Here is a 17,725-nt window from a genome sequence, read left to right as displayed (position 1 = left end):
CTGAAGTCAATATCGGGTATGTCCACCCTGAGCTCTTACACATGCCTGAAGTTGCCTTTGCATGAACTGGCACAGATGTCTCACTACCCGCTGTGGGATTGTTTGCCAATGATTTTGGAGTGCCTGTGCCAACTCTGCAACAGGTCATGGTGGCACGGCCTGAGTTTGAACACGTCGTCCAAGTTCATCCCAAAGGTGTTCGTTCGGGTTCATGTCCACGCCGGTAGATGCAGTGATGTTCATCAGGAAAACTGAGGTTGAATCGGGATTTATCCGGGAAGATGACATTCCGCCATTGTGCAGATACCCCTGATTTGCATCCAATTTGCCGTGTGGCAAGTTGATGACGATGCAAAAGGATTTGACCTTAGTAAGGTCAACGGCAGCGTAACCCAAGAGCAGCCAGTTGCCTTCGGACTGTTTGAGGACTGATCTGACGTTGCCATGTTCCAACAGTTCCCCTGGCAATAGCAGTAGCTGACTTGAACCTGTTGCGCAGATGCTTTAGTCGGAGGTGGCGCTCCAGGTTGGGGTCGATCAGCAACTCTTCCAGTGGCGTGGAAGCGTTGTCTGAGGCGAGCAATGGTCTATGGGTGGACATTAAAGTGTCTGGCGACGGTTACCTGTGAAGCTCCATGATTAAACATGCCAATGGCTCTGTTCCTGTTTTCTTGTGTAAGGCGTGGCATTTTTTGCGAAGTGATGAATGTTGATCTTTATTTAAAGGGCCAGAGTGCAGGGAATGCACGTGCAATTTGTGTTACATGGGACTGCTTAAAATCGTGAAAAAAGACAAGTGTTGCAGTTTGCACGAACAAAGTTCATTACCGAGAACTGATTTTGGGCTCAAACCCAGATCTTTACACAAAGAGACCCATCACAAGTTTCACCTATGTGCCATAAGATAGGAAAACCCAAGAAAATGTTTACCAGAAATATTTCATGAATTAGGCATTGCGTTTTTAATGGCTTTGAGTATAGATATAGCACTTATGCTAACGCACTCGTGCAATATCAATATATTACTTAATGTCTCGCACTCGACCATTAAACTACACATACATGTTAGCAGTGACAACTACTAGAGGCTTTTAGCAACCATCTACTTTGTATATGTGGATCTAGTAGTTTCTGGTTCAGACAAAATTTCAGATGGAGACGGCTCTGGTAAATTGGCTCTGGTAAATTCCTTAAATGTATTTTAATGCAACAATAAACAAGAGTAGAAGAATTAAAGATAAATATTTATTGCAGAAACAACTTTACTGTTCCAAGATGAATGCGCTGTCTTACTTAAACACCAGTGACAAGGTCTAAGACATATTTGTATAATGAGCATGTTCATTTAATTTTAGATGATGCTGAACACCCAAATTTTATAAATTATGGGCAAATACAACACTAAAAATGACGACAATTGACATAAATATTTTTGTTCAAATTATACACAATATATTCCTTTTATTTCCAGATATTCCTTAATAAAAAGAAAGTCAAGAAATTTAAGAGTATGCAAATTAACAAATAGATTTTGATACTTTAGTCTTGTTCAGTGGTTTCACAAAGACTGATGTTATGTATCATTCAACATAACTCCCACTGAATCTTAAGATTTCAAATTTTTGATATTTATTATAATCTGACAAATTAGATTTACAAAAATCTGCCATCCATTTTATAAATAAAATCTATATCTGGAAACAAAAGGGACTTTAAGTTGATTAGGATAGCACGATCATTTGAATGTCTTCAAAATGGCATTTTTCAAACATACTATTCAACAACTGACACAGTAACTAACCCAGCTGTTAACTAAATATAATATATTAACTGTACACCTCTTGGAATAATCTCCAATTAGTTTTGTCTCTACAATTGTAGACTATATTTTAAAATGTACACAGTTTACACTTAACACAATATTTATTAAGAAAGGTTTAGTTTATTATTATAAAGTTAAAGAATATTTATATATTAATTAATCCACTCACACAGAAACTTGAATCTACTTAAAACTTTGTCACATTGAATAATCAGTATATGTAGAAGTGTCTTTTTTCCCCTGTAATTTGTAGTATGTAGAGATTTATAAATATTGACCGTATCAACATCAATATTAGGATGTATTTTCATTCCTTTATTTTGCTATCTTTTACACTACATCATTGTTTAAATTTTATTGATTTGCCTGGACCTTCAAGCTAGCCATTCATTTTAACCATTTGCAATGCCTTGAGTCTTAGTAGCTGATCAGAAATCTTCATGTATTAGTGAGAGACGTAAAGCGATAAAAGAATAAAATGTATGAAAAGATCTGATTTGATTAAATTGGTATTAAATCCAATAATAAATATGCTTTTCACTTTCTGGTCATTTCAGAATGACTAAGTACTCGGATGGGTTATAAAATGAAAAGAAAACAAAACAAATTGGTCTAGAATGTATGTTTTGAGTGAAAATCAGCATGTAATTTAAAGTAAAATCAAACATGTATTTGATATACATGTAAATAAAATTTTTTAAAACCAAACATTAATGAATGGTACCAGTACTTAGTATGTACATGGACCTATAAATATAAAATTGAATTCTTAGATCAAAAAGAGAAATTGGACAACTCGTTTTCATCCAAAATGTCTCCAGGTACATGTATAAACAGTACATTAAATAATAATTTTCACAATTCCCTGCATAGAATTAGGAATATAGTAGAAGGTCTTCGATTTAATATTTTGAGTGGTTTACAAGAATATGTTAGTCATAAGACATTAAATATTAATGGGTTCCTATTTTATTATTGAAGTTCTCAATTACACACATACATGTATGCATAAAAACAGATAAATATGATCACCAAATAAAATGTTTTCTAGAATCGATTAAATTCACTTCAGAATGCAAAAAGATATGTCTAATAAATAATAATTTATTGTTTTATGTTGCCCCATCAAGACAAAAACTATTTTGGTTTTTAATCTATATATTATCTACACGTGTACGAAGATTCTGAAAAATAGTGAGGAAATAAAATAAAACAATTATTTAGACTGGTCAAATTTCTCCTTTGACAAACTTTTTATTTAGCCAATAATGACTTGGTGCAAAATTCTCATCAAGATATATTACAGGCAGGCAGGCTTATTTTCAATCATTTTAATTAACAAATTGTTCTTTTCGTGGGTTTTTAATCACTTGGTCGTTTTTCACTGTACTTTTTGGTGAAATCTTCAGCATTTTTCATAAATTTCTTTCTATCCTTTGTATATTCTTCAGCTAAATCTCCTCTTAGAGGATGTTCTGGCTCGGGGTCATTGACAAGTGCAACAAGAGACTGAAGGACTGCAAAGAGAAATTAACATCAAAAGTATGAATGAATTAAATTAATATATATAAAGTAAACATAATATAATGTAATGCTGAACACAATTCATTCAAATTTATTAAAATGATATCACAGATTAGGATGATCAATAGATTATGCATATAAGAATAACTGTATCAACTGGCAAATGACCAAATGGATCTCAGGCCAAACTCTGTTATGAGAAATATCAGTCACTATGCATGTGAAAGAAATCTAAATATTCAAAGTCAACATTTTGGTAATATTACAAACCAAAGCTAATTATTTGCTCCATGCACAAAATACACTGACTTTTGATCAACTGCTAAGTGATAAAGGGACTGCATATCAAGGCATTATTCACTGTTAAGATCAAGAGTGGGTGTTTCAAAGTACACCCATGCTTTACTGTTATCAACCCATGTCCAATCTGAATGAAAAGGAGGATGCCAAAGATGACCTATTCAAGCTCACTGTATTGTACAATTCCATGGGGTTGTAATAAGGAATTTATTTTATTCATAAAATTGACCATGATGATATACTATTTTCTTTATTGTTAGCATCTCAGCAACAGATTACATTTCTACTGGTAATATTGCAATTATTTATTACTCTGCATAATATATAGAGGGCGCTCTGAACTTCTGAGGAGACTTAATAACGTTGTACCGAGAGCAAACACAGCCGATGGATTGCACAAGGCTTTTCTGAGAGTGTGGTTCAAGGTGCCAATGGCGTTCATCAATCGTCTGGTCCACTCCATGTACAGACGCTGCGCTGCTGTTATTGACACTCGCAGCGGACACACCAGATACTGGTAGAAGCGGACGTAAAATACAACTAACTCACACACATTATGGTACATGATTCGTGTACCAATGGTAAAATGTTTATTGTCACCCGCCTTTCGAAGAAAGCAGGGGACTACTAAAATGGGTTCGTCCGTCTGTCTGTCCGACTTTTTGGGACACAATAACTCTCCTAATTGAGCTAGAATATTTAAACTGGGTGTAGGTGTTTATTAGGTCAATGTCTTGATGGAGTTCAAGGATGAGCATTTTCTGCCTAGGGTAAGCAGAGATAAGCAATTTGATTAGTTGATACTGCTTTGGGGAATGATGACTTTAGTTCAAATTAAATGAAAGTGATGAAACTTGGTATATAGTTTTATTACATAAATACCTTGACTAAGTTCAATAAGAGCATTTTCTGCTCAGGGTAAGCAGACCTATAAGCAGTTTGATTGGTGTTTACTGCTAGGTGAATGCCTTGATGGAGTTCGAAGATGGGAATTTTCTGCTTAGGGTAAGCAGAGATAAGCAATTTGATTGGTTGATGCTTTGGGACACGATAACATTAGTTCTAATTAAGTGAGGACACTTGGTGCATAGTTTATTACATGAATACCTTGACAAGTTCGATAATGAACATTTTCTGCTCAGGGTAAGCAGAGCGATAAGCAATTTGATTGGTCGAGATATTGGAACACAATAACTTGGTGCAGGCGTTCATTAGGTGAATGCCTTGGTGAAGTTCGATGATGAACATTGTCAGCTTATGGTAAGCAGAGATAAACAATCTGATTGGTTGATGCTTTGGGGCACAATAACTTTGGTTATAATTAAGTGAGAGTGATGAAACTCTGAGTATAGATTCATTATATCATTACCAGGACTAAGTTCGATGATGAGAATTTTCTTCTTAGGCTAAGGAGCGATAAGCAATTTGATTGGTCAAAACTTTGGGACATAACAACTCTGCTTTTAATTGAGGTAGAATGTTTTTATACGCCCACATTTTCATGCAGACGTATATTGTCGTCGCCCCTGTCCGCCCACTATTGTTTGTGGACAATCTACAGGTCACAATTCTTATCTGATTTTGACGAAACTTGAAATATAGTTTTATCTCCAAAAGATCTCGGTTGCTTTCGATATTGGCATGTATCGGATCGAAACTTTATGGATTGTGGTCCTTGATTGTACGAAAAATCACGTTTTTAACTTGTGGATCCTATAGAGGTCACAATTTTATTTTAAACCGATTTTGATGAAACTTGAAAGGCATGTTTATAATCCAAAGTTCCTGGTTCCTTTCGATATTTGTGCATAACTTCCTGAATATTATGGCCCCTGATTGTACAAAAAATCGCCTTTTTTAGCTTGTGGTCCCTTTGGAGGTCACAATTATTATCCAAACTAAAAAAAACGTTTGATTAAACATGTATCACCGTTACACTGTAATGAAGGTTGAGTTCGATTTTCGTGAAAATCGGACAAAAATTGCCAGACAAAATGGCCGCCGCTTGTACGCAAATAGTGTAAAAATATGGTATATCATTATCAAGGTTGTGGACCCTCTAGAGACCACAGTTTTTATCCAATTTGGATGAAACTTTGAATATATGTTTTTATCATAACTTCCTGGATTATGGCCCCTGGTTGGTCGAAAAATCAAATTTTTAGCTTGTGGATTCTCTAGAGGTCACAATTTTATTTCCGATTTTAAAAAACGTTTAGATATATCACCATTCCACCATATTAATGAAGGTTGAATTGGAATTTCGGGAAAATCGAAATGAAACTGTCCGACAAGATGGCCGCTCTTTGTACGCAAATTATGTAATACAAAGGTTATGGACCCTCTAGAGGTCACAATTTTTATCCAATTTTGATGAAACTTAGAAGATATCTTTATATTCCAAAAATCTCAGTCCCTTTTGATATTTGCGCATTTCAGCCCACCGCCACTAAATCATCCAAGCAGTCCACAAGGGTTGTCACATATTTATTCTTATGTAGATAATTTAATTAGGGGAATTTAATAGACAATTTCAAACAGATGACATTATAATTTTCGTCGTTTGAGGGTTCACAAGGTTCTAAAAACTAAAACAAGGGCCGTAACTCTGGAAGTAATCTACAGAAATTGTTTAAATTCGACAGGCTTTTTCGTTTTACTAATTCAAATAATGCATATAAATTTCATACAGATCAGATGATAACTGTTGTCATTAGAGCGTTCACAAGATTCAACAAAGTGAAACAAGGGCCATAACTCTAGACGTAATAAACGGAAATTGCTGAAATTTAATAGGCTTCTTTGTTTCACTAATTTAAAGCATGCATATAAATTTCACAAAGATTGGGTGATAACTTTTGGTGTTAGGGCATTCACAAGGTTCAATAAAGTGAAACAAGGGCCATAACTCCAGAAGAAATAAACAAAAATTCAATAGGCTTCTTCATTTCACTGATTTAAATGATGCATATCAATTTCATACAGATCGGTTAATAACTTGTCATTAGAGCGTTCACAAAGTTCAATAAAGTGAAACAAGGGCCATAACTCTAAGACATAATAAACAGAAATTGCTGAAATTAAATAAGCTTCTTTGTTTCACTAATTTAAATCATGCATATAAATTTCACAAAGATTGGGTGATAACTTTAGACATAATAAACGGAAATTATTGAAATTAAATAGGATTCTTCATCTCACTAATGTAATATCAATTTTAAAAAAATTGGTTGATAACTTTTGGCGTTAGAGCGTTCACAAGAAATTGTGGATGATGGATGGACGGACGGACGGCAATATACGTCCACATTTCAATGTGGGCGTATAAAAAATTGTTTTTGTTTTTTGTTTGTTCTCTATCTCTTGCAAAATGTGGGCGTATCCTGCCATAATGTCCGTCAGTTTTTGTACGATTTTCACGAAATTTGAACTTAACCATCATAGTGTATAAGTGTGATATATTCACATGTTTTTTTAAATCGGATAAAAATTGTGACATCAAAACGCAATTTTTCATACAATCAAGGGCCATAATTCAGGAAGTTACGATTCTATATGAGCGAATATTGAAATGAACCAAGATCTTTGGGTTATAAAAATGCTTTTCAAGTTTCATCAAAATCGGATCAAAATTGTGACCTCTAGGGGATCCACAACCTTGATATACCATATTTTTACACTATTTGCTTACATGGGAGTGATGGGACGGCCATTATGTCAGTCAGTTTTTGTAATTTCAAAATATTTTTGGGAACAGTATTTGGGGGCGATATTTCAAATCTAAGCATCGGAACATTAGCTATTTGGTGGATTAATTTCAAAGTTGTTAAATACTTTCAAAATTCGACAACAATTTACAGCATAGATAAGTCGTTTGATTCACAAATATCATACGTTTGTGAAAATTCTTAATACCATAAAACTATGAAATTTAAGCAATTTAGCTTATCGATACACATTATTTCCATTGAAGCCTGCGAGTAAATCAAATGCCAAAGTCACGAATCAAATGCCAAGTTCAAGACCAACCCACCGATACATTTCTAAACGAATAATACGCAATAAACTCATTTATTTCACATCTCTATGACTGTCTGACCATGTGCAAACATTGCTACAACGTATGAAACTCTGCCCATTGATATTGTAACTGCCAGTCAACAGTTTTCAGTTTCGCAGAGTATTAGCTTATACCCTAAGGGACCACATCGGAAATGTGCACTGCGCCGGCACAGACAATTTTAACTGAAATCTATTAAAATTGCATTTGAAGTTACAATCAATCTTCGTGAAACATTTAAATTTTCATTTTGATTTTAGTTAAAATCTATTTTAGGTATTTTACCTTAAGGTCGCGATTAATTAATTGTTTGCTTCTCATGACTTGTGTTTGTGAAATATACATGAGGTAATAATTAATTATTGAGATGGAATTTAAAATTTTTGAGTTTAATGCTGTTTCTATTTCAGCAATAAACTAATGTCGGTTACTTGGTCATTGAAAACCAAACGGTAATTGGCTTTTGCGATTTATTTACATTTAATAAAATTTTTATAGATTAAAATATATGTTGCACAATAGTCGGGCATCGGAAGACTTGATCATAATACATGTAATAGGTCTAATTTATTAGTAATACGCTTCTAAATCTAAGTTAACTGTTCGTTAATTCATTCATTCTTGGTATTTCATTTCTTTCCCCTACATGTACTTTGACAGGTTACAAAATGACCCCTATTCCAATCAGGTTGATTATATGTTCTGACATAAATATTAAAATGCATACCTTTGGATTTTTGAATACAACATAAGTTAGATTATTTAACATGTCAGTCCAAAGAATTTAGTACATACACACGTGTTTGTTTCTCTAACCGTGAAGGAAGATAGTACCAATAACCCGTATGTTAATTGTATTCAACTTTGACCAAATCAGCAAATGGCATCATGATAAATACTTTTATAATTTTGTCTATTTTCATCAAAGTATTCACATTTATTAGTATCTCTGTATCCTTTTGAGAATGTGTTTATAGAGTGTCGTGGTTAATAAAATACCGTGAAGTAGTGTCAATTAGTCGGTAAGCTTACCTCATGATCGAGACTATCTCATGGCAGAAGTTTTGGAACTGTTGGTCACAGAGTGCTAGTCACGTAAATAAAATATTTTAGCACTAATTTAAAGACATTTATATCTTTCCGAGAATTTTATGAAGTATGTATGTCGTCTTTGGTGAAAGAAAATGCTGCAGAATGACAGATATGATACGCCTTTTTTAACTTCCGGTTGCACATATGGACTTCGTATATTTTTTCACATTCTAGCCTACTAGACTTTACTTATCACCTACAGTGTAATTTTTATCGATAAATAGTGATTTTAATGCGTCAATTCATTGTTAATATTTGAAGGCAAACAAATATAGTCTTACAAATTTTACAGGACGAATTTGTGACCTCCCTAAATTTTACCAAATAATTATGGAAGTGCGTAATTATTACGGACGAAAACCAACATGCGGACAGGTCATGAGAAACAAACAATTATTTAACCGTGGCCTAAGTTTTTGTTAAACAGGACCCAGATGACAAAACCCAGCCTTGTGTTTGGATTAGCTAGGAATATTTTATCGCAGTCATTGATTCTATCAATTCACTACATTTGCTGATGTCAGCTGCCATCCAAACATATTTTGCATGATATTTTAATGTGTATTCCATTCTAGCAAGTAGGTCTTGATAATCGCCTGATGCATTGGTGAACGATAACAGCACTAGTACTCACCCTGGTCTGTTTTTGTGGCAGGCTTCCAATTTTCTGTACTAATAATTGGTAAACATACTTGTCCTTTTTCATCAATATTAGGATGATAAATCTTAGTTCTGAAAGTCACCTTTGGAGGTTTAAAAGGATACTCTGCAGGAAAATTGATCTCTATTCTAAATGCTCCTTTATTATAGGGTGGTCGATCCTAAAACAAAAAAAAAATCTTGTTGAATATTTCCATAATTAAAAAGAGGTTAAGAGAATACTGTTTGAAAAATGTAACCCAAATAAAATAATAATTGTTCTTTGATAAGTATTTTTATAGTTTATTGCTTTATCCAATTACTAAATGCCTAGCTGATAAATTAAAAAGACATTGTTCTGGAAGAAAATAAGATAACATTTCTCACAGATAGTAAAAAGAACCACAGATATGGAATGATATAGAATGGCCATTTGAGATTTAGAAATGTGTACTTGACTGTTTAAGGTAATATTTGTACTAAGTGTGTCATATTCATTTTCATGCAGATATGTTTATATCATATTTTCTGTCTCATCCTTTATGCATCAATAAGAAACCCCCAAAATCAAACAAATAAGTATATTTTTATTTACGACATGACAAACTTGACTGCTACATTGATTTTTTGTCCCTTGACTGTGCAAAGAGCAATAACCCATTGATCTAATTCTAATAATACTGTGCTGAGTTTGGGGGTTTAAAATAGGCCTACATGCACCAATAGAGTACAAAGTATTAATTTTACTCACTGGAACAATTAAGCCTTGCCAATTTAATATATTGGAGTCATCTACTTTAATTTCTTGAAAGCACCTAAAATCTGACATACGCAAGTCAGTAAGTTCCTGAAAAACATTGAAATTAGAATAATTAGTTAGCAATACCACACATCCCTACAGACAATATTTAAGCTTGTTTCATAAGCATTTATTTGTATACATGTATGTGAAGTGAAGAGATACATACATGCATAACATCTTTGAAACACATGGTATGGGCTATAATTTACATGTACAGTGTAGAATGTGAGCATGTCAATCTTAAAGAGAAAATAGCGTTTTGATGTCTTCATCAGTTTTTGATTTAAAATAGAGTTACCTATACATCTAATTAAGACATGTAAGCTTATGCCTCTAGATAAGTTGAAATACACATGATGGTAAAGATAACTATTAAATTATTAAAAGATTACAAAAAAATAACAAAATCGCACTGCTTTCACTGTCACAAAAACTAAATCAGGATCACACATCACCCCATTCTTGAACAAATTACATTGGCTCCGTGTTAAGAGAAAGGATCAACTTTTTATTGTTAACCAATCGATAGATAAACAAATCCGCGCCAGGTTACCTTCAAAATCTAATATCACTGTATCAACCTTAACGATCATTAAGATCAGAAGGGAAACTATTATTTGAAATCATTTGGATCCAGAACTTTTCGATACAGCGCATCAATTGTTTGGAATACACTTTGGCCATCAGGTTTTTTGGGTATGAGAAATTCAAAATGGCCGCTATAAAACACGTTCTCGTCCATAAAATTTATGGAAGTGCACCGATTTCAATGATCTTTATGTCAATACCCATGTCAATACACGATAGTGTTGTAAAAATATTCAGTAAACGTCTGAACTTTCTTCATAAATCCAATATATTCAGTGAAAATACATTTAACAAGTTATCATTATATTATTCAGAAACAAGTGATGGCCATTTAGTCAGTCAAAAAGACTTAAACCGCTCCTCGGGCATGTGCTACAGTTACATCTGTTCAACTGACAGCAGCTAAATCGTCCGAAAGGTCAAAGAGATGTTGCATATTTTTACTATATTGGGTAATGAAACATTTATAATACACGAAAATCTGATTAAGAGTAACAACTCATTAAGTACATGTAATTATCAGAAAATCATTAGAATTTGTTTGGTTTTTATAAATTTCATTGAAAATCAATATACATTTATTTGTTCGTCTCAAGACCTTAAACTCTGTGTATCAATCGGATGATAACTTTAGCCCCTAGAGCGTCACAAGATTTTTCAAAGTGATCATGGGCCATAACTTTGGCAGTAACTTAATTATCGGAAATCATTGAAAATCAATAGGATCCTTCGCCTCATGACCTCAACCACTGCGTATAAATTTAAAGTCAATCGGAGAGCATCCACAAGATATTTTGAAGTGATCAAGGGCAATTGTGGACGCCGGACCGACGGGGGCAACGACAATATACGACCACATTTCAATGTGGGCGTATAAAAAGTGAAAAATCTATGTTAAAGGGAGTGAAAATAAACACGATAGGCGTAGTTTTGAGAATCTGTGTCTTATTTCCAAAATGAATACATTTCTGGATAGCCAGGATCAGGGTCAAATTTTTGTTATCTAAAAATTCTAAATTTTGAATTTTGACTTTTTATGTGCCGAGAAAGTTGTTTACAATTTTTCGATATTTTACAAATATTTTTGATTTCTTTCCAGACTTTTCCATTTCATTTTCTGAATCACCCCATTTTTCAACAGCTTGATCCATTTTTCTGAAACTTCTGGAACGGGAAAAAATGATATGTCCATTATGCATCATTATGTTGTAGTATGGGGTAGTATGTGTTGATATAGAGGTGGTATTGGGTAGTATTGGGTAAACCATCCCGCCGGTATAAAACCTTATCCGTTGAATATTATAAGTATAGGGCCAGGAGTCGAAATAATGCTTGTCTACTTGTCGAATCCAAGTAACATTTTCAAATGACAAGAAGAAATAAAAGAATAATGTCTATAACAGTTCTGGCTAAAAATGTCCCTTTGCCTCCATAGTAGCGTGGTGGCGAATATCTCCCTGATTAACAAGACTGAAATCTATATGGTCATTTTAAGTTCATTCTATACATCTGGAAAAGGTTTCTTGGCATTAAAATAGTAACATTACTGATTCTGTGAAATCTGTAATGTTATTGGCCATTCGTTCTTAATCACCACAGTCAATATTACATAACTCCATGACAACCAGGGCTCAGGCTGTCAGTCGCCAAATTGGCGATTTGCAATAAAAAAAATGGAAGTGGTGATTAAAATTTGATTTTGCCGATAATGTTTTGGGGTAATTGGCGGTAAACAATCTTAAAATTCTTATAGTATAGGAGCTTTTACGCTTGACGTATTTCCGGTGTCCATTTTTAGCCTGGCCTTTTTCAACATGGGTTTTATCCTCTTTATACAAAAAGTATTCTTGAATGCCACCCTTGTTGTAAGTTGCGTGTAGCATTCGTAATAAATTACCAATTTCAAATCGTGTCTAAATTATTTTTGTTTCGTTTTATTGACGATATACTGCGTTGTAGCAGACAATATTCAAGCTCGCACAGTCCAATCGACCGCTGTATGTAAAGCATAAACCAAGATACATTACTGTATTAAGCAGAGTTATATGTTTTGTGTTAATTTTACTGCAAACAATAGATAACATCTGTTTGGTTGTAAAATGCCACGAAATAGAGCATTTAAGAGTAAATAATAGAATGGGTTAGAGAGGTGACGCTGCGGTTCCACGAAATAATTATTCAAGGCCATATTAAAATTTAAGCACGACCATAGCACATCTAAAAAATAAAAGAGAACAAATAATAATCACGCTGTAAAAATTAATTCTGTATAGAATGTACCAAGTCCAGTTATATATTTTCATTCAACAGTTGTTCTCTGAACCAAATACTGAATTAGAAATTAATAAAATGGACACAAATGTATCGTTCTTCTTCTTGGTTGCGGCAAGATAAACTGTTTGGATTAAAATTTCACTGAGTGCCAAAAGCTGAGCCAAGACGATTTATGTGGTTACAATTAACAGAAAAAAACGGTTTTAAAAAATATTCACAGATTCAACTTGATCGTCGTTTTATTCTTTTTGTTATTCATATCCCATCAAGAGGAAAATTTATAAAAATGGCTGAAGTACCCTGTGCACCAAAAAACTATTTTATCATTGGTTAGAGCGGTCTAAACGCAGGGAAATTTACAATAGCTATTGGCTAACAGTACGCATTAACAATCTTATTTGCATATTGCATATTATTTATAGTATTATTAGCTGGATTTTCAAGTCGACGGCATCAAAGACCAACATAGTACCGTGTTTTGTGTCGAGTAGGGTAGCGTGCAGTGCTATAGCAGACGATACATCAACCTTGCAACGAATTGTCCAGTCGGCAGTTGAATGTAAATAGGATAGACCATTTAAATCTTTTGTGTTAATAGTCCCGTAATTAATATATAACTTCTGTTTGATCGTAAAATGCGTAATAAACTTGACTTAATTCTAATTCGGGCCATGAGCATGGATCAGTCATCCACTTGTTTCCTAAATTGCAAACGGCCAATTACGGGTCTGGTAAACTTGACATATCTTTCCTATATCGAAGTTTTTGTAATATCGCTTTCTGACATCGGTCGGTAAACCTTACACGTATATAGAAATGGCATTCAGTTCCATTTTATGTAAAAGAAACTTACTGTAAGACGGTATTTTCACAAAAAAACACACAGTGGCCTATGGGTTTCAGTCTAAGAATAAGGCCAGTGTCTGCGCATGATGTCAAAAGGGAAACCCGTAAAAGCTCCTATATACGTATATATACCCTTAATTGACCATTACCTTGCAATTTGAATGTCAATCACAACCAAGTGAAGAACAGGCGGCATACATCAACTACTAACTAAGTAATTAACTTAGTAATTAACTTAGGGGTGATGATTTTCCGTGATCGCGGAAAAAACGCGGAAATCGCGGAATTGTCCACTCAAAACGAAATTTGAAATCTCACACGGAAAAACCGATATTTGCTGATACTAAACACAAACTCAAAACAATTTTGCAGTTATCCAAGTATTTCATCTTTTTATTCATAAAAATCGGAAATATTGAATGATATCGCGTGGTTTTGTTACTGTCTATTTTAGTATTTAGCTTCTTTCATTCATTCATTTAGGAATCATAATTTTACTCGAAACGAAAACCCATCTTTCATATCCCTGTATACAATTACTCTGTAGTTAAACTTGAATTAAACATTGTAATGTATATATATGTCTTAAAAAAAACTTTTGTCACTTCATAAAAGTAAAAATCGTTTCATTTACTTCTTATTTTACTGCCGGGCTCGTGACTCGTGTTTATCCACCTTTACCACATGACATCACAAATATGCAGTAGCCTTGTGAATCCAGCCCTTATTCTCGAAGAAACGGTAGTAACTACGAAGATGTCTGGGTAAATCGCGACTACAACTAGCAGCTGAGAAAAATGGCTTCGTCTGCTAAAAGATGGAATGAGCTCACAAGATGTAATTTTCTGTTATTTAATTCGGGAAACAGGTTAAAAGAATAACCAGTCATTGAACATTACAAGTCATTCACAATTCAACATTTGTTATCATTGGTTTAAAATGATCCGTTTTGTAATAAAAGGGATTTTAAGATGTTTTATTCATTTATTCATAAAATAACATTTTATCTCGAAAAACAAAATATGGTCAGCTCTGAAACGAAAAATAACGGAATTCAAAATACTTAAAACGGAATTTGCTATTTTCTGAAACGGAAAATCATCACCCCTATTAACTAGCTGATAATTTGGATCGTGTCATTGAGTAATACTGATCATTTGTCTTCGAGTTGATTGATAATTGCCAATGATATACTCTTAGTCTTAGCTACATATAAACATATTCAAATACTAGAACAGGTAGAGGACAACTACTAGTCCCTAGCATAAATTTAATTCAAATGATCATGGTGGATTATTAAGAAGTGAATACATGTATGGATTCAAAAAATAAAGTAGTAGAATATTAAACATTTCTTGTCAAGTAAAGAACATTTTCGCTTTTCAGTTGCTATTCCGAAACTGAAATAAAGTAGTAGAATATTAAACATTTCTTGTCAAGTAAAGAACATTTTCCCTTTTCAGTTGCTATTCCGAAACTGAAAATAAATCGATAAAAAAAATAAGTACCGGTACCAATAATAATTGCCTTACCCTTACTATCATTAGGCCTAACGGCGCCACCAGGCATTTCCGTAACACAAAATAAATACAAAAAATGTCCTTATTACATATAAATATTATCATTAATTTTTTTTGTCTCAATATATTAATATAGCATGAGATGAATTAGGAAGTAGAAAGATGTGTCAATTGCGTCACACAACAAAGGCGTTTCTATGCCATTTTTATCAGCGATTCTTGGCAAGTCGATGATCTTGTTAATTGATCCACTTGTTGTGCAATTCATTTATTCAGTATGAATGTTTCTGTACATTTCTTTACGAAATTGCGAAGAGCTGAATATAAATGGAAGATACACTGTTTATCATACATTTCCAAAGAGTTAAAATAACCATTCGAACTTAAAATTGTTTACCTTTTGAAGCCGCCTGGTCGCTGCCATCTTGAAAATTAACACGCTTAAAGTGACATCTGTTGGCGGATATTTTTATGAAAGATGGAGACATAAGGGAGCTTACTCCTCGTGGATTTCCATGGAATAAATTAAAGAATGCCATAAATTTTAGTTATTGTTTAAAAAATAAGTAAGTGAGGGAACGATACTTTTACGGATATACTAATTATTTACACGACTTTTATTTTTTTGTTTTTTGTGTGTGTGTGTCAATTGCGCCCGAATTAGTGCAAAACGTACCGACATTTCTACGCCTAAAATTATGGACAGGCTAATTATAATTAATTATAACTTATATAAGAAAGAGGAAAATGAAATGAAATGAAATGGGGTTTAACGTACTACTGTTCTGCTCCTATGCTGGGCTAATGAAGACGGGCATACGCCATACAGTGTGCTATGAGGGTAATTTTTAAGAGAGAGGACCTAGAGAGAGAGAGGATAAGTGATATAGATGGATTGTTACGTAGCTCCGATAAATACAAAAATTCTCAGATCAATTAAATGGATATGCGGGAGATGTCTGAACCAACCATCTTTTCTCACTAAAGTGAGCATACAAACACATATAGCTATACGAGAACGTAGCTAAAACAGTTGAGATTAAACTTGGAACTATAGTGCCTTTAGTTCCTATTAGTTCCTAGTCTCGGTCACCCTGAACCCCCTAGTCTTCAACGTACGGAGGAATATTCGTAGAATATTTGTCTGGATGATAGAGACTATTTAGTTCCAAGTGGCAAACTCAATTTCTTTATTAATAGATGTAACATCTTAAAAATAAGATAATTTATTCTGTTATGACTAATTAAACTTACACAGGCCAATGTAGTGGCACAACTATCACCTAACACCAAATATTCGCGTTTAAATTAATGAAGCCTTGTTTTTTTTCTGACATACACCGAGGGGCGAATTGGGCCATCGGGCGATCGCCCGAAGGGCCGGTCGGACAAAAAAATGAAAAAAATAATTTTGTCCAATTCGTCTAAAAAACAATTTCTGCTGAACATTATATGGGGGGTGCGGGTATTGGACCGGTCATGGAGCGATGATGATCATGTTGTATGTGGCCGGTGGCTTTAACGGCCCGCCACGCCGTCACTCGAGTCTGGAATGGGCTGGTATAATAGACTTTCTGGGCCGGGTGTGGGTCGGAATTTGGAATCCTGCAATGGGGATTCCGAATTTCATCCGAAAATTTCATCGGATTCACCCAGCACTTTCGCGGTAGCTATATTTTGCGTCCAAGATCAAATTTTATTTTTATTTCCGCCCGCCGCTCCTGACAAAAATGTCGAGGGTAACGCAATTCTCATAATTAAATTTGTGTAGCCTTATACTCGAATATTCATTATCTGAACTAATGCTATGTTCATTAATCAATATGTAGTGTGTCAAATGTTCAAGTTCGGAGTCAAGGTAAAATAATTAACCTGGAACAACAAATCCAAAATTCAAAAAGCAGCTTTCATGAATTTTACTTTCGTCACTCTGTACCAATGTGTCTCATGGCCTTCCATCACAGGAGGAATCAACTAGCGCTCCCGGCAACGAAAATGAGACATTTTTCAATGAAAATATTCCTACTTATTCAATATTAATAACTGGTTAATCAAATGGTCAACATTTTCTCAACTAGTCCCATTTTTTAACCAGTTAAAGGACAATATTGGTGTCAGTCATTATAAAATATGTGATAGAACTGGTTAAATACATCCCAAATATAACTTTAACACAGAGATCATTGCTACGGGAGATGTGTAACAAGCACGTGAAGAAACGGAAAGTGACGACAAACATGACAAACACGAGTTATCCT

The 17,725-nt window shown here is 34.0% G+C and overlaps 1 protein-coding gene across 1 annotated transcript; it reads right to left on the bottom strand.

The window, feature by feature from the left end:
* Window positions 1-1,231: 1,231 nt before the first annotated feature.
* Window positions 1,232-15,998, bottom strand: LOC126825747 (ubiquitin-conjugating enzyme E2 L3). The gene is made up of 4 exons (XM_050555528.2): window positions 15,865-15,998; window positions 10,189-10,284; window positions 9,433-9,619; window positions 1,232-3,339 (listed from the first exon to the last, which is right to left on the bottom strand). Exons 1-4 carry the CDS (start codon window positions 15,889-15,891, stop codon window positions 3,185-3,187), a joined length of 465 nt encoding a protein of 154 aa, XP_050411485.1. The 5' UTR covers window positions 15,892-15,998; the 3' UTR covers window positions 1,232-3,184.
* Window positions 15,999-17,725: the final 1,727 nt, after the last annotated feature.

This window comes from Patella vulgata, chromosome 6 (genome assembly GCF_932274485.2).
Source record: "Patella vulgata chromosome 6, xgPatVulg1.2, whole genome shotgun sequence".
Classification (NCBI taxonomy): domain Eukaryota; kingdom Metazoa; phylum Mollusca; class Gastropoda; family Patellidae; genus Patella; species Patella vulgata.
Note: the sequence above shows the minus strand (reverse complement) of the source record. Positions and strands in the feature narration are given on the sequence as shown.

Excerpts from the sequence above, each read along its gene's own strand:
- LOC126825747 (XM_050555528.2), bottom strand. The coding sequence starts at position 15,891 with ATGGCAGCGACCAGGCGGCTTCAAAAG. Across the intron at positions 10,285-15,864 it reads CGACCAGGCGGCTTCAAAAG|GAACTTACTGACTTGCGTAT; the intron begins GTAAACAATTTT and ends AATGTTTTTCAG. Across the intron at positions 3,340-9,432 it reads TGCCACAAAAACAGACCAGG|TCCTTCAGTCTCTTGTTGCA; the intron begins GTGAGTACTAGT and ends TTCTCTTTGCAG.